The sequence below is a fragment of the Rhinatrema bivittatum genome, chromosome 15 (assembly GCF_901001135.1).
Source record: "Rhinatrema bivittatum chromosome 15, aRhiBiv1.1, whole genome shotgun sequence".
Classification (NCBI taxonomy): domain Eukaryota; kingdom Metazoa; phylum Chordata; class Amphibia; order Gymnophiona; family Rhinatrematidae; genus Rhinatrema; species Rhinatrema bivittatum.
Genome location: NC_042629.1, coordinates 56,585,801 through 56,607,986, shown reverse-complemented (window position 1 = coordinate 56,607,986; position 22,186 = coordinate 56,585,801). Strand labels below are relative to the sequence as shown.

The window sequence follows — 22,186 nt, the reverse complement described above, 5'->3', positions numbered from 1 at the left end:
ATGCCAGAATGCATGCCAGGGCCTAGGCCCAAGGCCAGAGACTCGCATAGACCTAGGCCATGGCCCAATGTAAAAAGCACAGTTTAGCTCAAGTGCGATGCCGGGCTCTTGGCCCAGGCCTAACGCTGGGGCTTTGACCGAGATGCCAAAAATGTAAAAAAAAACAACTATTGATGTTAGGTTGTAATCATGGCCACTCTGTGCAGGGTTACCCCAGCCTTCTTGAAAATGTAATGAATCCATACTGTTTTGTGTTTTATTGTAACTTCAATTAATAGGGGTGTGAACTTGCTATTTTTTTTTTTGTTCAGGTCCAGGGCACTTTTTCTCCCTACAGAAAACCCCCAACATCACTAAATTAAAAGAAAGAAAAGCCCTCCATGGGTCTGCCTTGACCCCTTTCTGGGGTCTCTGAAGGCCAAAGGGGTTAGGAGTGATCCTGGGGCATTCCTGCCCACCCTGCACCTCAGTCTCTCTGTACAACCCAAATGGCACCATCTGGAAAGGTGAACCTGGCAGGCAGGAATGCCCGGGGAGGGATCCTACCCCCTTTAGTCTGCTGAGACCCCAGAAAAGGCCTGGGGAGGGCCTTAGTTATGTTTTTAAATTTGGTAGCACTGGGTTTTTTCCCTAGGGCCATGGTAGGGACATTCTGGGTCTGGTGACTGACATGGAAAATGAAGAAGAGAAAATTTGTTTACCAAACAAAATGAAATGAAACAGGAAATGTCATTTTAAATGAAAGCGCATCCCAAAGAATAAATGACTACTTTTGTTGGCTCCGTTTTACTCCTTTTGTAAGCTGCCAGGCCGCTGATCTTTTTTTTTTTTTTTTTTCCGTTTCAACTTTCTCCATTTATCCAGATGCAGATTTCTGCCATTGCATGACCAGAAGGAGGATAAACTGTAAACCTGTCTTCTACCCGACCTTCCTTATAGACTGCCAGCGTGGAAGACGCTTTCTCATGCCAGCAGCAGACCCTGCTCTTTCTACAGGCAACAGCATCCCTGGGCGGCCCTTTGACTCTTCCTTAAGCAAGCCTCATGCACAGACCTACCTCATCTTCTGCACCAGAGCCGACAGCCCAACTGGATTCAGAGCAAGCGGCAGAGAACCAAGGGACTCCACTTCAACACAGCGACGCGCTGCGACTGATCCAGGGGCCACTGAGCTTGCCACTCGTGGGGCCCCTTTGCGTTCCATCCAACTTTGTCCAACATACTGTCCCAAGAGTAAACAGCCTTCCTTTGTGCCTGTGACTGCTTCTCTCCAGAAGCCGACTTGGAATGTACTCGGAGGCTTTCTGAAAGGGCTAACCAAATGTATTTGTGGACAACTGGATTAAAATCTCCAGATGCTAGGAAGCAAACGACGGGAGCTCGTCCTGTAGCTTGCATGCCTGGAACTTGTGAAGGGAAGGTGTGCTGAGCAGATCAGAAGAAGCCTCCCTCGTCACACAAAAAAAAAATCACATTTTCAGGAGAGCAAATAGAGTTTAGTAAGTGGCCCAGTCCCACTCACCTTGATCTTGCCTTCATTCATGCTGAAAAGAACCCAGACTGCTTGTTAAAGTGCCACTTCCATGCCAGCAAAAGAAAAGACCTTGCGTCCTGGGTGGAGCCCAGTTTTAACAATTAGCATTTAAATTAATGTAATATTTTGACTTCCAAGACCACAAGAATACTTTCATATCTGGAAATAATTGTTTTTCTTACTCCTTAAAAGTTCCATGTAGCTCAAGATAGGTATTTGGACAGATGAACTTATAGATGCTAAGTCAAGTACATCTTGCAGGAATCTTTTGCATCACAATCTCCGGCTGTCTCGCCTGCAAGCAGAAAGCTCCCTTGAGGGCAGGTGACCTGGTGCTCAGCAACGATAAGGGGGAAACAGAGCAAAGGAGGGAGCCAAATGTGGCCTTGCCAAAGCCCATGCGACGCCGAATAGGACGTGCATGCACGTGGGACAGCATGATCTAGGAAAAGTGGCAAAGAGCAGCAGCCATGGAACAACAGGGTCTGTCAGCCAAACAGACTCCAAGAACTGTCGGTGCTTTAAATCACTTTGCATGTACATCTATCTAGGGTTGCCACCTCAGGTCAGCCGAACAAGCTGATTCGGTCCTGATTTTGCCCCATGGCATGTATGAATTTGTTGCTTTGAGTTTCTTAAAGAAATCAATAGGGCCAGCCAAGAAGCAAACCCAGGACTGGATTAGCCTGTTCAGTTGACCTGGGGTGAAGTAGCAACCCTACATCTATCATGTTAAAAATCAACAGCTGTATGAATGTGGCACCCCCTACCATCTAGGGTTGGCCACTAGATGTCACTAGGTCCCTGTAGAAAACTTTAATATCATGAACCATCCACCCCCCCCACCCCCCTCAGTCGCTCCTATGTGGAAGGGATGTGGTTGGATGCCTCAAAGCCCAGCCATTCTAGAACTCCGTGGCATCAGTTTTAGGAAGCCTTGGAACAGAAAGGATGTTTGAGTTTTATACTCTGAGACCTCCCAGCTTCACCCAGAAGGAGTTTGTTAGAAGTGACTCCCTAGCAGAGGGTCCTTCTTCCACTAACTTACAGATTTCTATGCCTCTCACCCAGAGGACTGAAGACCTGCGAGTCCACTCTAACCTAGGTGGACAAGCACCAGTGACCGATCCTGCTGCGAGAGACAGTGAAGGCTGAAGGTGGAAGTCTTTTTTGGACACAGACAATTGGAGGGGGAGGGCGGTTAGATCCCCCCCCCCCTCCCCACAGGGATTGCAGTGATAAGATAGCCTGATCCCATTCTGACTGCTCACCAAGAAAAGCCCTCTGAGATACCAACTAAGGATGAAAAAACAAGATCGGGAGACACCCCCCCCCCCCCAACCGGATCTCAACCCATGGGACCAGGAAGGAAATGGAGCAAGGTAGATGTTTCCTGTGAAGTGGGATCCCTCAAATAGGATTCCCAGGTTAGCCACTGGGAACCTTTATACAAGTAAAATCACCAAGGGAACTTCACCCAAATGCCTGAACAAAGGATACCTACCTCCACTACAGAGAGAAGCATTCATGTATCACAGTCAGATGTAAGTTCACTATTTATGGACAAATGGACTTTCATTTAATTATCAGATCAGTAAACTGTACTTTTAACTCCCAAGCCTGGTCCTGTCGCTTTGTCCCTGCACCTCACCTCAGGGATGCAACTGTACTCTAAGCACATCGAAAGCAAAACACCATGGTCCAGGCCCTAAGCGAGAGCTTCCCCTAATAAAAAGAATCCCCCAGGATTAGGAGTTTAAGCACGGGAGTACATTGCTGGCCGGAACAGCCACGAAGAGAGAGAGAGAAGTTTGTGTGCCCTTGGGATAAAAAGCCCCAGTAAGGGTTACATGAAATACTACATTTCATCCTAGCTTGCTTTGTTTTTTTGCTTTAGGCTTTATGGGTTTTGCTTTTTGTTTTTAAATGATTTGACTTTCATTGCATCTACAGCTTTTACCCTGAGCTGCTAACTCGGCCCTGTCCCTGTGGTTTAGGGAGCGAGGTTACGTTTCCCCTAGAAGGGGGGAGAGTATAGAAAAGTTATAGCTACAAATTCATGGACTCCTCTTCACTTCCCTCTGCCAGCTGCAGTCACTGAGGAAAGAATTATTTCTCCTTTTAAGTCTCCCCATTTTTCTTTAACAACCCTGCAACCTTTTCTAAGCTTCTTCCTAACTGCAGCATCCTCGGAGGCTTCCCAGGAGAATTGATGCATTTACAGAATGTCTCTCTCCTGCTGGATGCAAAAGAACTGCATTGCTTGTTTTCAGAGCTGATTGGGCTTGTGGCTGCCGAAATAACTGGCAGGCCTGGAGGGGAGGGGGAAGGAAGACACAGGGGAGCCACAAGGAAAGGGGCAGAGAGAACCTGTGGGGGAGCAGAAAAGAAGGGAAGGCAGAAGGAGAAAGGGAACCACAAAAGTGCAGCCATGAGGGAGGGGAGAAGAAATGATAAACGGGGCATAAAGTGAGAGGGACAGAGGAGTGATGGGATAGAACCAGAGGGGATGAGAGAGATGAAAGGGGAGAGACAACGGGTTGGGTGGGAGACAGGAGAGGGTGTACTAAGATGCTATGATGGAGGAAAGAGGGATGAAACTTAAAACAGATGAGAGGTGAAGTGGTGATGGAGGAAGCAGAGAAGAGAGAAATGGTAAAAAGTGATGTGGAGAAGGGAAAACTGGAGAAAGGAGAGTCAGAGAAAGAAAAATTAAAGTAAAACAGGACAAGGAGTAAGGGGATGAAAGCAAAGGAGAAAACACTATAACGAAAAAAACCCAAAAGGTAAAACTATTTTATTTTCAATTTAAATATGACTTTGGAAACTTTTTAAGTATCTTAGAGGTAGGGATTTTCTTTTTCTAGCTGTAATATCTGACATGGTGGACTTGGCTTTCAAATCCTCTTACGAGTACAAAACCCTGTTTTGAAAATCAATCGCGGCCCAGTGTGCATCAAAGTACTCACATAAAGGAGGATAGGATATTGGGTGCGGCAGAGAGGGAAAGGAGGCATCCTCAGCACTGGGATTGCCCAGAGAAGGGGAGGTGCCATGGCTTAGTGGAGCATTCTTCACTTTGTGTCCTCCTCCCACCTCTGTTCCTCCTTGGGGCACTGTGGGATGGGATCTGCAGTTACCCTGATTCTCGGGCAGCAGTGAAATAGTCTGCAGCAGCCCTGCTACAGGGCCACTTCTTTGCCCGCGATGGAGCACTGGGACAGATGCAGCCCCTCTTTCTTCTTCTCAGCACGACTCCGACACTCCTGGGCCTGCTTCTGTAGGAAGGAGCATCGGGATGGTGACCTGGAGACCCGGCAATTCAGCCACAATTCCGCAGTCTCTCAACCAAATCAGGAGAGTTCCCAAGTATTCCAATGTGCTTCCTAAATTACCTGCCGTGGAGGGCACCCAGATTACATAAAAGCTTTCAAATGGCTGAGAGACAAAGGAACAGGGTCATTTTTCTTGGGCACCTAATTACAGTTGGGTAAATGGGGAAAAGTAGAGAGGAATATAGAGAGGGACATCATCTGTAACCACTAAACCACACATCTTGTCCCTCCTAAGTTCTTTCCAGTGTAGCTGTGGATCTAGCAATGAAACTTCAGCAACAGAAAGATATGCATCCTGTGCCTGAATTTTTCCAAGCAGAAGAGCTGCTGTGACATTCTGAGTAGTCCCTGGCAATATGAATAAAATGTAAAATCAAAGGTCGCATGGAAGACAACTTTATGAACATTCTTTAAACCTAATAACACATTCGGGGCCGAAGCAAAAAAACGCGCTGAAAATGGTCGCTCGTATTTGATGTCCATTTTCCTAAGGGAAGGTCCAATAAAACAAATCGGAAGGCGGTCCCACATAGCCAACGCAAAAAACAACAAAGGGACTACCTTACACCGTGGAAGATTTTATTAGAGATGCCCGACTCGAACTGAGTTTCGCCAACAAGGCTGCATCAGGGGCTAAAATGTTAAAAAACAATAAATCATTTTATACAGAGAAAGATTTTTTAAAAAACACTTCTGGTAACCCAAAAAAACTCTATCATAAAAAACATTTTATACAATATACCAAAAACATGGAAAAATACTTATTTCTATATCAAATACTCATCATAAAGATGTAAAAAATCCATTCGTAACCTACATATCCTAACATTTTTATATTGTATAGCAAGATCTTAAAGATATAATTGTCAATCTCTCATACTTATACGAAACAGCAACACATATATATATATGTAGAGAACGGGGATAATTACCTTTGTTGTAAACATACTCTCACCACAGTAAGAGTCAATATACCAATCTGTAAATTGGTTGTTGCAATAAAACTAGACAAAAAACACAATTGAAAGTTATTTAAGCAAACTAATAATCACATATTATAAATTCTTATATATGATAAAATAGAAAATTTTATTAAATATATCCTTAAACCATAACTGATATTAAAAAATGTTTATAATATTTGTATTATGATGATGTATTGCCTAATATATGTATTGTTACACTAAAAAAATTTTTAGAAAGAAATTTTTTGGGGGTGTCACTGCATCCATAATGATTTATACTCAATCGAAGAAAAACCTTACTAATCTTGAGATTAGTAAGGTTTTTTTCATCACTCTGCTGTCATTCAATTGTCAAACTTCTCAGTGTTTGGTATGATGTTTTTTGAAGTTCTTTTTGCATTTAATGACATTAGTAAGTTTTATACCATTGATATTCGACATAGCTAGATCGCTAAAAATTTTCAAATTAATGGTTGCAGCATTTTCTCATATTTTTTTTGTTTAGCTTTCAAGCTTTGTATTCTACTAGTTGATATATTCATTGATATTGGACATAGCTAGATCGCTAAATTTTCAAATCAATGGTTACAGCTTCTTTAAATATTTTGTTCTTTTCTGCTTTTAAAGTTTTGTATTTCATTAATTGTTTTGAATGCATAGTTGATATATTCATCATTTTGATCTCATATATCATCCTGTTGAGTATGTTTGTATGAATAGTTGATATATTCATCACTTTGATCTTATATATCATTATTTTGAGTTTTATGCATTTAGTCAGTTTCTAGCTCTACAAAGTGGACATAGCTAGATCGCTGAATTTTCAAATTAATGGCTGCATTGGTTTTAGATACTCTGTTTTTCTAACTTTTTAAGCTTTGTATTTTATTAATTGATTTGTATGCATAGTTGATGCATCTATCAATATTGGACATAGCTAGATCGCTAAAATCTTTAAATTAATTGTTGCAACATTTTTTAATATTCTGTCTTTTTTTAAAGCTTTGCATTTTATTAATTGATTTGTATGCATAGTTGATGCATCTATCAATATTGGACATAGCTAGATCGCTAAAATCTTTAAATTAATTGTTGCAGCAATTTTGAATATTCTGTCTTTTTAGCTTTTAAAGCTTTGTATTTTATTAATTGATTGGAATGCATAGTTGATATGTTCATCATTATTTTGATCTCACATTTTTATACCTTGTTTGGTTTGAATGGTTATATAAATAAATATATTGTAAGTGAATTCATTTAACTGCAGTACTAGTTAGTTTTTAACAGAATGCTATGTTGACTGTATCTCCTTTGAATGTATGTTAAGATTTAGAGTGTTTTTGGTTTCTAGTAAAATTCTTTTTTGTGTTTTCCAAATACCATTAATATTTTGAAATCAATTTTGAACAAAAAGAAAAAGATGTCATTTTCTTCGATTGAGTATAAATCATTATGGATGCAGTGACACCCCCAAAAAATTTTCTTTCTAAAAATTTTTTTAGTGTAACAATACATATATTAGGCAATACATCATCATAATACAAATATTATAAACATTTTTTAATATCAGTTATGGTTTAAGGATATATTTAATAAAATTTTCTATTTTATCATATATAAGAATTTATAATATGTGATTATTAGTTTGCTTAAATAACTTTCAATTGTGTTTTTTGTCTAGTTTTATTGCAACAACCAATTTACAGATTGGTATATTGACTCTTACTGTGGTGAGAGTATGTTTACAACATAAAGGTAATTATCCCCGTTCTCTACATATATATATATGTGTTGCTGTTTCGTATAAGTATGAGAGATTGACAATTATATCTTTAAGAACTTGCTATACAATATAAAAATGTTAGGATATGTAGGTTACGAATGGATTTTTTACATCTTTATGATGAGTATTTGATATAGAAATAAGTATTTTTCCATGTTTTTGGTATATTGTATAAAAATGTTTTTTATGATAGAGTTTTTTTGGGTTACCAGAAGTGTTTTTTAAAAAATCTTTCTCTGTATAAAATGATTTATTGTTTTTTAACATTTTAGCCCCTGATGCAGCCTTGTTGGCGAAACTCAGTTCGAGTCGGGCATCTCTAATAAAATCTTCCACGGTGTAAGGTAGTCCCTTTGTTGTTTTTTGCATTTTCCTAAGGCGCATGCAATCACATCCCCTGGGCACCCGATGCGGTATTTAAATAAGGGGCTGCGTAGAAAAGGACGCTCTAGGGGAGAATTGTGTGCCCAAAGCATTCAACTGCAACAGGTGCTCACTATAAGCATATGTTATCCTGCTTCTTCAGGACGATTTTTCTGTTTTGCTGAGATTGCAGAAGTGCCTTCTGATCCCAGCCCTGCCTTTCTCCTGGCCTCTGACCTCAGCCTTGCCTTGTGGCGATTCGGCCTTCTTCTCCTAGCCTGGTCTTGCCTTGTGGCCATCCTGCCTTGCGCTCCTAACCTTGCCTTGTGCTCTTAGGATATTCTGGCTCTTTTCCTTGCTTTGGGGCCTGTCTTGGCCTACCCAGGCCTTGTTTACCTCTGTGGCCTCTCTAGGCCTCTCCCAATCCTGCCCCTTGGGGCCTTCCTGTATTACTGCCTTCAGGCTTTATGTTCTATGTTGTCCTGGCTTAGTCTGTTCTTGTTCCCCACTTCCAGTCTTACCTGCACGCACTGCCACTCCAAGCCTTGGTTTTAGACTTACCAACATGTCCAAGCCTTGCTTCCATTGCACCAGACCACCCAAGCCTTGTTCCAGCCTCACCCTGCCATCCCGTGGCGCTCGCCATGCTCCTCCCAAACTGGGTCATAACAGTTCCCTTTTTCTCCTTTATGATTTGCATTTTTTAACGTATTACATAGGTGGTGGTTGTGTGATGCATATGTATATTCTCTTAAATATATATTTAAAATAAAAATGTGTTTATTTTATGTATGGTTCTTGCATTTTTACTTTAATAGTGATTATGATTTATAGGCTCTTTAGAAGAACGTCTGAATGTACTTCCCAATTCAGCTGAAACATGGCCATATTGGATCTATGAATGAAAAATATGTAGTAAACATAAATGTCTAAAAAAATAATATAAAGATTAAAATAATGAAATAAACAAATTAAACAAAAACACTTCTGTGGCCCACAAAGGCAATCAATTACTGACCAATTAAATATGTAAAAGAGGGTGGATAACTTTCAAAAACTCCATGCTACCCATGTGAACTGCCACTCTCATCTCGACTGGTCCAGCCACGTTCCACTTTGGTGCAGCAAAATGCCACTAGCTCCCTCATCAACGTGGTCACACAATACAGTCTCCCGATGGCTTCCTTAGGGTGCACATGCGCCGATGCTGCAAGATTTAAAGGGCCTGCAGCAGGACAACCCCCGCAGCACCTTTAGATGACATTAAAAGGCTAGCCCAGACGTCTGCCCGTTGTCTCAGCAACAGGTCCATCTACTTGCCATAGTGCATGTTGCTCCAGCATCTTGTCTTCATTCCCACTTGTCTTCAATTCCAGTTTTGCTTGTCTTCAGTTTCAGTCCAGCCTTGTCGTCTTCATCTAGCTTGTCTACGGTTCCTCATCCTGCTTGTTTTTAGCCTCTGTCATCATTGCTTGCTTGTTCTTGCCTTGTCTCCACCTATCCGTCCCTCAAATGGATACGTACCTGCTGCTGACCATCGCCTGGACCTCAGATATGCCTGACCACTGCCTACTTCTTTTTTTTTTTTTTTTTTTTTTTAATAATTAAATCTTTATTAGCAGGTAGAATTCAAATTTTTTTTTTCATTTAAAGTTTTATTGTACCGTTAACTGAATCATGTTCACAATAAATCAAATCATATTAAAGGGTACATCACAACATTGATGACTGTATACAGATCCCATCCAATATAAAGACATACCCTAACCCATTCTTAAACAATAGAGTGAATCATTTTAGAACATGAAATCCCAACTGTAATTTTCTACCTCCCCCCCCCTCCCCCCTTCTCCATTATAGATAACCAGTAGAGTGAGAGACTGATGTGTCAATTCGATTGTCGCAAACAACCATCAGGATCTTTCCCCTAGAATAAAATGATATTACTCTATGCCCAGGGTTACGGATCTAATAAAGGAGAGCCTATTGCTTGAGCGGATTTCCAACATGTGTATGCTTGCCATGTCTTTTCAAATTTATGTGTACATTTATGTCAAAAAGCTGTTATTTTAGACAATAAATATATTTTTTCCACTTTCTGTTGTATGACTGCTTTTGATGGTACTCCGGGTTCCTTCCATGATCTTGCAATTTCCAGTCGTGTAGCCAACAAAACATGATGAGCCAACCTATTATGCTCATCCGAAAGTCCTATAAATTTTAGCCCAAGCCACGCCTGAGCCGGACCGATAACAGCTATGCCAGGCACCATGTCCCCCAACCAATGGTGAATCGCCTGCCATAACGCCTGCAAGGCAGGACAGTCCCACCACATATGGATAAAAGTACCCACCAACCCACATTTCCTCCAGCAGTATTCAGATATGTGGGGCATAAATTTGTGTAACCGCTGAGGATGACCACTGCCTACTTCTGACTGCTGCCTGCCCACGACCCTAACTATCCAAGGATCTTCCCTTCTGCTTGTAGCAGAGATGTCAACTGCTAGCCCTGGCATCCAAAGGCTCAACCTGAGGGGAATGAAGGCTGGTATAGGCAAAGGCCCTGATTGGTCTCTGCTGCACCCAGGTCCACCTGCCAACGGTGAGGACCTGCAGGTCTCTTCCCTGCCGGTAGCACCATGCTTATGTTGGCCCAAGGGTCCACAGATGCAACAGGTTGCTGAGGCAATGAACTCAGCAAACTTTGCTACAGGTTATCCCTGGCTTAGCTCACGAACTACAAGGACAACAGGCTGCCTTGGAACTCCTGGTCACAGCCATAAACCATCTTACCACATGATTGGACATCCTGATCGTACCTCTTGCACCGTCTCCTCCTGTGACAATGCCACTTCCCCTTCCAGTGTCCAGACAGCCTGTCCCTTAACAGCCGGAACTGCCCTGGTATGCGGGGGCCCCCCAAGAAGTGTCGGGATGTCTTAACCAGTGCAGAATGTACTTCCAGTTGCAGGACTCTGCTGCCTCCTTCATCGACACGATCGCACGATGCCATCTCCCACTGGCAGATGAAGGCGCTGACGGCTTTCTTAGGGTGTGTGTGCACAGACGCTTCAAGATTTAAAGGGCCCAGGACAGCAAAACCCCCATGGTACCCTTAGATGACGTCACCAAGCCTGCCCTATAAAAGACTAGCCAGGACTTCTGCCCAATGCCTCAGCAGCAGGTCCAGCTTCTTGCCATAGTGTGTGTTGCTCCAGTATCTTTTCTTTGTTCCTGCTTGTCTTCGGTTCTTCATCCAGCTTGTCTCCAGTCTTAACTTCAGTCTCCATCCTTGTTGCCTCTTGTTCTTGCCTTGCCTGCCTGTCTTCCTATCGTCCCTCCTCTCTTCCCTTGGACCAATACCTACCTGCCTCTGGCCATTGCCTGCACCTCAGATAGCCTGACCGTTGCCTGCCCACAACCCTAGCTATCCACAGACCTTCCCTTCTGCCTACAGCAGAGACCCCAACTAAGTCCTGCTGGCTCCGGCAGGCAAAGGCTCAAGCCAAGGGGAACAAGGACTGGTATAGGCGAAGGACCTGATTGGTCTCTGCTGCATCTGGGTCCACCTGCTGAAGGTGAGGACCTGCATCGTTCCTCTCTGCAGGTGGCACCATCCTTACATCTGCCCAAGGGTCCACAAATGCATCATGTGTGGCCACATATTCACACATATATCCACGCAGAGATCTATGATAGTATTTGATAACCTGTGCATATCAGAGATGCAAGTATTATAAAATACGTATGTCTACCCTCAACATACAAACATAGTTATGCTTACATGCGAACACACATGTATTTGAAAGCAAGTATTTCAATGTATTGAATGCATGTATCATTCCTACCATCCTGTCTCTGTCCCTTTTGAAATGCGGTCCCCAGAACTGAACGCAATACTCCAGGTGAGGCCTTATCAAGAACCTGTACAAGCAAATTATCACCTCCTTTTTCTTACTGGTTATTCCTCTCTCTATGCAGCCCAGCATTCTTCTGGCTTTAGCTAACATTAGAACATGCCATACTGGGTCAGACCAAGGGTTCAAGCCCAGCATCCTGTTTCCAACAATGGCCAATCGAAGCCATAAGAACCTGGCAAGTACCCAAAAACTAAGTCTGTTCCATGTTACTGTTGCTAGTAATAGCAGTGGCTATTTTCTAAGTCAACTTAATAGCAGGTAATGCACTTCTCCTCCAAGAACTTATCCAATCCTTTTTTAAACACAGCTATACTAACTGCACGAACCACATCTTCTGGCAACAAATTCCAGAGTTTAATTGTGCATGGAGTGAAAAAGAACTTTCTCCAATTAGTTTTAAATGTGCCACATGCTAACTTCATGGAGTACCCCCTAGTCTTTCTATTATCCGAAAGATTAAATAGCTGATTCACATTAACCCGTTCTAGACCTCTCATGATTTTAAACACCTCGATCATATCCCCCCTCAGCCGTCTCTTCTTCAAGCTGAAAAGTCCTAACCTCTTTAGTCTTTCCTCATAGGGGAGCTGTTCCATTCCCTTTATCATTTTGGTCACCCTTCTCTGTACCTTCTCCATCACAACTATATCTTTATTGAGATGTGGCGACCAGAATTGTTCACAGTATTCAAGGTGCAGTCTCACCATGGAGCGATACAGAGGCATTATGACATTTTCCGTTCTATTCACCATTCCCTTCCTAATAATTCCCAACATTCTGTTTGCTTTTTTGACTGCTGCAGCACACTGAACCGACGATTTCAATGTGTTATCCACTATGACGCCTAGATCTCTTTCTTGGGTTGTAGCACCTAATATGGAACCTAACACTGTGTAACTATAGCATGGGTTATTTTTCCCTATAAGCATCACTTTGCACTTATCCACATTAAATTTCATCTGCCATTTCAAAGCCCAATTTTCCAGTCTCAAGTTGTTCCTGCAATTTATCACAATCTGCTTGTGATTTAACTATTCTGAACAATTTTGTATCATCTGTAAATTTGATTACCTCACTCGTCGTATTTCTTTCCAGATCATTAGAAATATATTGAAAAGTAAGGGTCCCAAAACAGATCCCTGAGGCACTCCACTGCCCAATCCCTTCCACTGAGAAAATTGTCCATTTAATCCTACTCTGTTTCCTGTCTTTTAGCCAGTTTGTAATCCACGAAAGGACATCGCCACCTATCCCATGACTTTTTACTTTTCCTAGAAGCCTCTCATGAAGAACTTTCTTACCATGTCACACTACTTCGCCGCCTTCAGATCGCTAGACACTATCGCCCCAAGGTCCCTGTTTTGCTCCATGCACAACAGCCCTTCACCTCCCATCACATACAGCCCTTTCGGATTACCACACCCCAGATGCATGACTCTGTACTTATTGGCTTTGAATCCCAGCTGCCATATCTTTGACCACCGTTCAAGCTTCTTTAAATCATTCTCATTCTCCACGCCTTCTGGTGTGTCCACTCTGTTGCAGATCTTAATACCATCTGCAAAAAGACAAACTTTACCTTCTATCTCTTCTGCAATGTCACTTACAAAGATGTTTAACAGCACTGGTCCCAACATCGATCCTTGTGGCACTCCACTTAACACCATTCTCTCTTCAGAGTAGGTTCCATTTACCATTACACATTGTTTTCTATCCATCATCCAGTTTGTAATCCACACCACCACCTTGGCGCTCACTCCCAAGCTTCTAATTTTATTCACAAGCCTCCTATGCGGGACCTCATGTAGATGGGTCACTATCCTTTCCTTTTCCTTTTCCCACCACTGAGGTGAGGCTAACTGGCATGTAGATTCCAGCTTCCTCTCTGCTCCCACTCTTGTGGAGCGGGACCACCACCGCTCTTCTCCAACCAATTGGCACTACTCCCATTTTCAGAGATCTATTGAACAGGTCAAGTAGCAGACCTGCCAGCACATCTCTGAGCTCCCTCAATATCCTGGGATACTGAGGAAGGAGAAATTACTACTTACAACATCTCATCCCGGCTTGTCCTGCTTTTTGAAGAGAGTTAAGCATCTTCACCCCCCTTCCCCCCCGCCACAACTTCTGGTGCCTCTGTGGGACCTTACTTGGTCCTGGAGTTCTTGGCAGGTCTGACCTTTTGGACGCTGCATGCTCTTTCATTGTGATTGCTTACCGCGGAGACATTTGTTTTCTGGTAGCATGTGGAATCTCTGAGCTGCAGGCTCCTTCTTACCGTGAGCCTTTTCTGCGTATGACTCTAGCAGCAGTACAGCTTCGGACTGTGCCCTCCTTTTTGCCAAAAGTGGTTTTGGAGTTTCATTTGAATCAATCCATTCCCTGTCCACCTTGAACAGGGACAGAGATGTGAGTACCATCTTTTGCATTCCGTGGAGGGCAAGCGTCATTTACTATGGTACTTGGAGATAACTGAATCTGTTCAGAAGTCTGATCGCCTGTTTGTGCTCCATGGTGGCAGTAATCAGGGAGCAGAGGCGACGCGGGTGACGATAGCCCACGGGGTTAAGGAAGTCGTTACAGCCACCGATGTGATTGCTGAGGTTGCTTTGCCGAAACAGACTACTCTGCATTCGTTCAGATCTCAGGCAGTGTCGTGGGCGGAACTTCGGTTGTTCTCACCTTCCGAGATTTGCCGAGTGGTGACAAAGCGATCTTTACACATCATTTTCCAAGCATTACCCCTTTGATGTTTGGGCTAAGGAGGACGCTGCGTTCGCACAAGTGGTTTTGAGTGCATCGCTGGCAGCCTCCTGCCCTTTTTGGTATTAGCTTTGGTACTTCCCACTGGTGGAGATTGACTTGCCAAAATGCAGAGGAAGGAGAAATTACAACTTACAGCATCTCATCCCTTTTTAAATTCCATTACCTTTCTTGTCTTCAATGCCCTTCCAGAAGAAGTGGTGAAGACAAGAACAGTTATGGAAAAAAACACCACGGATTCCAAGTGGCTAAAGGATGGCAATGAAGAAAAGGAGTAATCTGCATAGGGTCAACCCTGGGGGCAAGGGGAGGGGGGAGGTAGCACGCGACCTGCTGAATTGACCCGAGAGGGAAGAGAGATCAAGCATGAGGAAGGGGTTAAAGTTAGAAGGGGGGGGGAGAAAGCTAGGGCGGGTAGTTAAGCCTGGGGGAGGGTGAGACCTCTGGAGGGACCAGTCCTTATGATGGAAAATTCTGCACCAAAAAAAATAATAAAAAATTCTGCATATTTGAGTAGTAATCTTTTTTTGTATTGCATTATGTGTGGCTTATTACTCAAAGATAGTGATTATGTTATTTGAACAAAGTCTACAGAATTTAAAAATATAGTGCACAGAACTTGTAATATTTTTGTGCATAATTCCCCCACGGGTAGTACCACCCAGGAAAACGATCTAGGCATCATCGTGGATAACACATTGAAATAATCGTCTCAGTGTGCTGCGGCAGTTATAAAAACAAACAGAATGTTAGGCATTATTAGGAAGGGAATGATGAATAAAATGGAAAATGTCATAATGCCTCTGTATCGCTCTATGGTGAGACCACACCTTGAGTACTGGTCACCACATCTCCAAAAAGATATAGTTGCACTGGAGAAAGTACAGAGAAGGGCGACCATAGTGATAAAGGGGATGGAATGGCTCCCCTATGAGGAAAGGCTAAAGAGGTTAGGGCTGTTCAGCTTGGAGAAGAGATGGCGGAGGGGGGATATGATAGAGGTCTATAAAATCATGAGAGGTCTAGAATGGGTAAATGTGAGTCAGTTATTTAATCTTTCAGGTATTAGGACTAAGGGGTACTCCATGAAGTTAGCAAGTAGCACATTTAAAACAAATCAGAGAAAATTTGTTTTACTCAATGCACAATTAGACTCTGGAACTTGTTGCTAGAGGATGTGGTTAGGGCAATTAGGGCAGCTGGGTTTAAAAAAAGGTTTGGATAAGTTCTTGGAGGAGTCCATTAACTGCTTTTAATAAAGTTGACTTACGGAATAGCCACTGCTATTACTGGCATCAGTAACATGGGATCTACTTAATGTTTGGGTACTTGCTGGGTACTTGTAACCTGGATTGGCAACTGTTGGAAACAGGATGCTGGGCATGATGGACCCTCGCACTGACCCAGTATAGCAACTTCTTATGTTCTTAAGATTATTTTGATATTGTTGGGAATGTCTGAAGATTCTGGGTCTTGTTCAGAAGTAATAAAGGAGTGTAGACTGATTATTTGCTGGAGCATGATCCTCTTTGGGCCGTACAAGTGCATCCTGTCCCCTTTCACCGAGTCTGCATTCCCCCACCCAATACTCAGAGAATCTGTGCTTAACATGACTGAGACAGTAATCCCCCTTCCTGAGGGGAGAAGGTTTACACTTATACAATAGCATTATTTTCTTTTTTTTTTACTGATTATACCTCTCCCTATGTACCCTAGCAGTCTTCCCATTCTGCGTACTGACAAGTTGCATTGTTTAACCACCACGAGTTCCTCAGAAATTACCCTCTCCTGGTTGGTGTACCCATCCTTTAATCTTTGTAACGTCATATTAAAAAAAAACTGGCCCCAGGTCTGACGCCGCAGGTAATCTGATAACTATTTTTCCTTGTGAACTCCACTGATTATTGGAGGCCATCCATAAATCATGTCCTGCTCTGGGGTGGTTCCAAGTTTAAAGGGGGTTTGCAGATTTGTAACCAAGTGTGACGAGAGGGGGTTGATTTCATGCCAAAATAATGTGACGTCATTTATGGACGGTCCCTTGTCTGTTGCCTATACGCCCATTATTCACATTTTTCCCAGGAACTAAACGTCTGAATTAGATACGGCAGATATTATATTGGAATTAAAACAACAAACGAGTCCTAGAAATCAGCCTCAATGACGAGGCCGAAGAATCACGAAACAGATACACACTGCCACTATTGCCGCTTTAAGAGACATCATAGTGACATCACTCATCCAAACCTCGCCCCTACGGGTAAACTGTCGCCCCGTTCTAGGGGCGCGCGTGCTCACGGGACGGGCTCGCAGCCGGAGCGGAAATGAAGGAGCGTGCGCGTTCGCGGCTGTAGTGACGGAGACAGGCTGCACAGGCGCAGTGCGCCTGGCGCTGCCCTTTTTTGATTGGAAGAGTAAAATGGAAGATGAAGAGGTCGCGGAGAGTTGGGAGGAAGCGGCCGACAGCGGGGTAAGGAGTTGGGGGCCTGGGGGGGGGAGGAGTGGCTGGGGTTTGTGGACCTGCTTTCCTGGCTAGCGGGTCTTACGTCCCTCGTGGCGAGGACGCGGGACCCTGCTGGAGTAAAGGCCTCTTAAAGGCATAGAAGCTCATTTCCAGAGAGCTTGTCCTCTTCACGCCCACGGGCAGTCAGAGCGCCGGGGAAGCAGGTGGGAAGAGATCGGGGGAGCACCCGTGCTCTGGGAGAGGAGAGTCGAGACTGGGGGACGCACCCGCGCTCCGGGAGAGAGGAAGAAGGGGGTCGGGGGTGCACTCGTGCTCAGAGGGACAGGCTATGAAGAGGGAGGTTGAAAGAGGTGTTGGGCCTCCGTGGTAAGGTTCAAGACTTCCCAGCTTCTAGTCGTATTGTTCAGGCCTGCGCCGGGGCAGTCTGAGAACGGCCCCTTGCTCCAGAAGGGTCCGGGATGGTGCACCGAGCTGGGAGTAACACGCATTAAACTACCGAGCACGGCTGTACCTGCTAGAGACAGGAGAGCAGGCAAGCTTGCGACCAAATTCAACCCGGTAGCCGCTCTGCCTCTTTACTAAAGCTAAACTTTTAGTCCTTTAATAAAAATCCGCTATCGGGATCTCGTGTTGCAGAAGTTTTCATTGTACGTCTTGGTAATGTATCCAGTCTTCTATTTTAATTCCAGTTATATATTTTTAGTGGAGTCGAGTAACTCGCGATATGGAAATGGTTTTCATTGCTAGACATGACATCTTTGCTTAGAAAGAAGTTGGCTTATTTGAAATTGTACTTTATTTCATTGTTAAAGTGTATACAACTATTGGTGTAAAAGAGTGGATTTTAGTAAATGGTGGGGACACAAAGCATAGGGCGAGAATTCCAACAGTGAAAGGCAGAATTTAACTGTGATAACACTGGGGTTTATTTTCAGTAACTGTTGGCCAGCAAAATTAGCTGGATAAATTTATTTGATTAACTTTGTCAGGACATTCACAAGTGCTCTTGAATGAATGAATGAATATATATATATATATATATATATATATATATACTATTTTTAGGGTAGATAGTGATATGAATTGTATGGCTGACTAATTGATGAGGATGGGTAGACTACATAGGCTATATGGTCTTTTTCTTCCATCATGTTTCTATGTAACTTTGTGGTGAACTTTGATTGTTCTATGGCATTACCAGAGTTATCTGGCTAACTGAATATTGGCATTAACTAGATAACTCATGCAACTAACTTAACTCTGCCTCAAAATGCCCTCATTATATCTGTTATCTGGCTAAGTTTTATGCTGTTGCTTGAGTTTTTGCAAAAATAGATGTGCCTTTTCATTGTCAGTAAGATAGTTTTGCCCGCATATACCTTGATTTTTGCAGGATAAAGAAAAGCAAAGCAGATACCTTTTTGAAATAATGCTGTGCAGATGAGAGAAGGCTCTTTACATCAGGGAGCAACTTTTGTAGAATAATCATAAAAAAACCCCCCCAAAAAACAGGCGCCTATGATCTTCATATTTAACTTCCTCCTCTGCTCCCTAAATTCTCGCAGCAGCTTAGTTTTATTCTTCCAGTTTAGAATTTTTGCCACCATTAGCCAAGGCCTGCCAGCATTTTTATTATAAAGGCCCACCCAGTGCGCCAATTCAAACAATACTGTGCGAAGCCCCTTCAGACCAGAGTGCTCTGGAAGCCACTGTTCAAAGAATTTCAGTAAGTCTGCTTCTTTAGACTCCGGAAGCCGGACTAACTTCAAATTGTTTTTAGGGGCCCCCTATTTTCTTGATTAGTCTGATCAAGAAAAGTTTGGCCCACTTTTTTGGGGTTCGCTACTTTGCTATTCCAGATGGGGTGTACACTCCTGTGTGAAAGTGCATTGCTCATCCTCAGTTAGCCTATGAGAATGTCTCTATTCTTTTGAATTTCAGCCATAGCCAGTTGTAGTTTCAGTAGATGCTGAAACTCCCTTGGATATGTTTGCAATCTCTTCAGCTGAAAGCACTACCATTGGCCTATTCGGGGCCCCTCTCGCAGGTTCAGATGTCATCTCTCATCACAGTCTTATCTCGAGTCACTCTAGGTTTAACATTCATGTCCCCCATCCTTGGGAACAACACGTTTGTCCTTAGGGTACCCAAGCTCCAATATTAAATGTCAATTTGATGGTCAGGAACTAAAAAATGGACAAGTATAAGGGAGGATTCCCCAGGAACAACTGAAACCTGCATCCAGTCAGGCATGGCGTGTCACTGGAAGTCCCAAGTTTTATTTTGCTATCTACTTAACTAGATAACTTGGAAGTGATTAGACAGTGGGGATTTTCAAAGCTCATCATTTGTCCCGTTAAGTCCAAACTTAGCCAGAACAAATGGTGCTGACCTTACTGTTGCTATCACTTCTATAGCAGCACTGGACATATGCATCACTGTTCAGATACATACAACCACAAGATAGAATTAACATCTCGCGCTCTTCCCTTCTCCCTGGTTCTTACCTTCCCCAGTAAGATCCTCTCCTGCCAGCAGGATGAGAGTAGCTCTTTACCCCTCTCTCTCTCCATGGGCCTCACACAGAACTCTGGTGCTGGTGGGGCCCTGTCTGAAGGCAGTAGAGCAGGGGTGGCCAACTCCAGCCAGGTTTTCATGAGATTTTGCATGCGCTGCCTCTATTGTATGCAAATCTATCTCATGGTTATTCATTGTGGATATCTTGAAATCCTGGCCTGTTTGTGGCTCTCAGGGACTGAAGTTGGCCACCCCTGCTTTAGAGGAGGAAGCAGATGCAGGTGAGCAGCACTGCTGTCCTACTACAGACTGGAAGGAGAGAGCAGTAAAGGATCCTGCCAGTAGTGCTGTGCAGTAGAGGTGCCACTAGATTCATTCCCTTCTATGCTTAATAAGAGTTCTGATCCTGTATAAGAAATTATCTCTGCTCTGTGGAACATTTATCTGGTCGAGAGACAGGTGGGACAAGAGACTTTAGGAAACTGTAAAAAATGGTTAAATTCAGCAAGGCTATGATTGGGGAGAGCTGGGCGCTAACATTTTAGAGCATCTTAAAAAAAAAAAAGTAAGTTTTTAAATGTGATTTGAATATGGCAGGAGAGAGGGCTTGACACATCAATGTAGGAAAGCTATTCCAGGCATATTGTGCAGCAAGATGGAAAGCAATAGAGAAAGAGGCCCAGATAAGAACAGAGTCCATGAGGAAGATTGTATGGGGATGTAGGAGAGGTAATGAGCTGCTGAGTGAAAGTAACAAATCTACAAGAATGTCTTTAGGTGACAGATCACTTTATTTATAACTTGTTTCATCAAAAGCTACTATGTCTGTAAATATTAATTGTACCTATACTCAGGGTTTGAAACTTTGACTTTGTAACTTATTGAAGGCCTTTCTGTGATTTCAGTTGTGTTGGGGGTAATTTTCATTTCTTTGATACCACTCCACAAAGAGTTACTCATTTTGTTTTAATGTGAACACTTAAAAAGAGAGCAAAATTCCAAAGCGATTACAGGGTAGCTTCTTTATAAACTTAATTTGTTGAAATTCACACTGCATGTTAGGATTTGTTTGTTCTTGCACATCTAATTTCATTTTTTGTTCCAGGACATTTTTGAGCGCATTACTAGTTTTGTTTATACCTGGTTTTTTTTGTTAAGGATCCAAGGTGCATCCGTTTCAGCTGAAAGGAATTTTTAAAAATGTCTTTTAACCAGAAAGATGGAGAAATCCTTAAGAGCCATTTTAAACAGTCAATTGGTGTGAAGTGCATACTGTGGTATATTACTTCAGTGGCATAAATCAAAATCTTCTAGAGAATTGTATGAAAAAACCCCTCCTAATATAATATAGAAAGACTTTGATTTTCTTTTTTCACTCATTACCAGGAGCATTCTTAGAATTTCTCTGCCTTAAGTCTAAGTTTCACTGAATGAGCTAACATTAGCAGCAGGTGGGACTTAGCAGTGAGACCAGATGACTTCTGCGGTACATCATTAACTTGTTTGCATGCAATTTTGTTTCTGTATGTCTCTTACCAGAGGCTGCCTGCCTCTCTCATTCTAGATGGGATTTTATGCTCACCTTACATGGTCACTCTCCTTTCAGCCAAGACTTTCCCCCCTGGGGAGGGTCCACATAAAGCCTTATTTGTGTGACTTGATCCATCTGCTTTTCTCCTCCCCTTTATCTGTCAGGTTGTGTAAGTGATCTCTTGTTGTAGTCCATGCCCTGGATCACCATTTTTGAGACACTGTCCCTTGCTCTCTTTAGAGCTGTCAGGCAATGTTGTCTCTTACGTAAAAAAAACAAAACAAAAAACAATTCCACCACTGTCATTGAGGTATGTGACTCTCTTTTGCATCCCCTTTCCCCCATGTTTTCTTTCTCTGATGTGCATGATTTAGAGCCATACGTTTCATCTTAAGGGGCTTTGGTGGCTGACCCTGCACCATTTTAGTGGCCCTTGCCTGCACTGCTTCTGTGTTGCTCTGCTCATATTGCTTTGGAGGTATGGCCTCCAGAACTGGTCATAAAACTAGGTGAGGTCTTGCCAAGAACCTGCACAGCTGCATTATTCCCTCCTGGCCACTGCTTTATCACATTTTCACTGCCTTGAGCTCATCAGATACAATACGATCACCCCAAGCTCTCTATCCTACTTGTTGGGCATCTGTAGCTCACTCCCTCTCCCTGCCACAGTTGTGTTCTGCTTCCTTGAATATCTGCACATATGTGACATGGATTTGTTTTGGTATTGAAACTTAGCTATGCTAATCTCTCACCAGATAACCTCATTTTGCCTGCCTCTTAGCTTTGTCCACATTGTTGCAGATTTTGGGGTTCTCTGCAAAATGCTTCCTACGAATGCCTTTGCAATATTGCTTAAAAGATATTGAACAGAACCAGCCAGCCCTAGGACTGAGCCCAGAGACACTCCACACCTTCACTTGACTCGGTTGCCTGTGGCTCAACCAGTTTCTGAGCCAATCCCCCTACTTTCAGTGCTGACCCCAGACTGTTCAGTTTATTTCCCAGCCTC

At 43.1% G+C, this 22,186-nt stretch overlaps 2 protein-coding genes across 3 annotated transcripts in view; both read left to right on the top strand.

Moving 5' to 3' along the window:
• The first annotated feature begins 17,011 nt into the window (after nt 1-17,011).
• SZRD1 (SUZ RNA binding domain containing 1) overlaps nt 17,012-22,186 on the top strand; it is a 41,753-nt gene continuing 36,578 nt past the window's right edge. For both annotated transcript variants that reach the window (XM_029577747.1, XM_029577746.1), the window contains exon 1: nt 17,012-17,135. In XM_029577747.1, coding sequence (XP_029433607.1) covers nt 17,085-17,135 — 51 coding nt within the window. In that variant the 5' untranslated portion in view covers nt 17,012-17,084. The remainder of the gene's footprint in view (nt 17,136-22,186) is intronic.
• The window catches only part of NECAP2 (NECAP endocytosis associated 2), a 69,331-nt gene continuing 64,173 nt past the window's right edge, over nt 17,029-22,186 (top strand). The window contains exon 1 of the mRNA XM_029577745.1: nt 17,029-17,135. Within this exon, the coding sequence (XP_029433605.1) occupies nt 17,092-17,135 (44 nt within the window). The 5' untranslated portion in view covers nt 17,029-17,091. The remainder of the gene's footprint in view (nt 17,136-22,186) is intronic.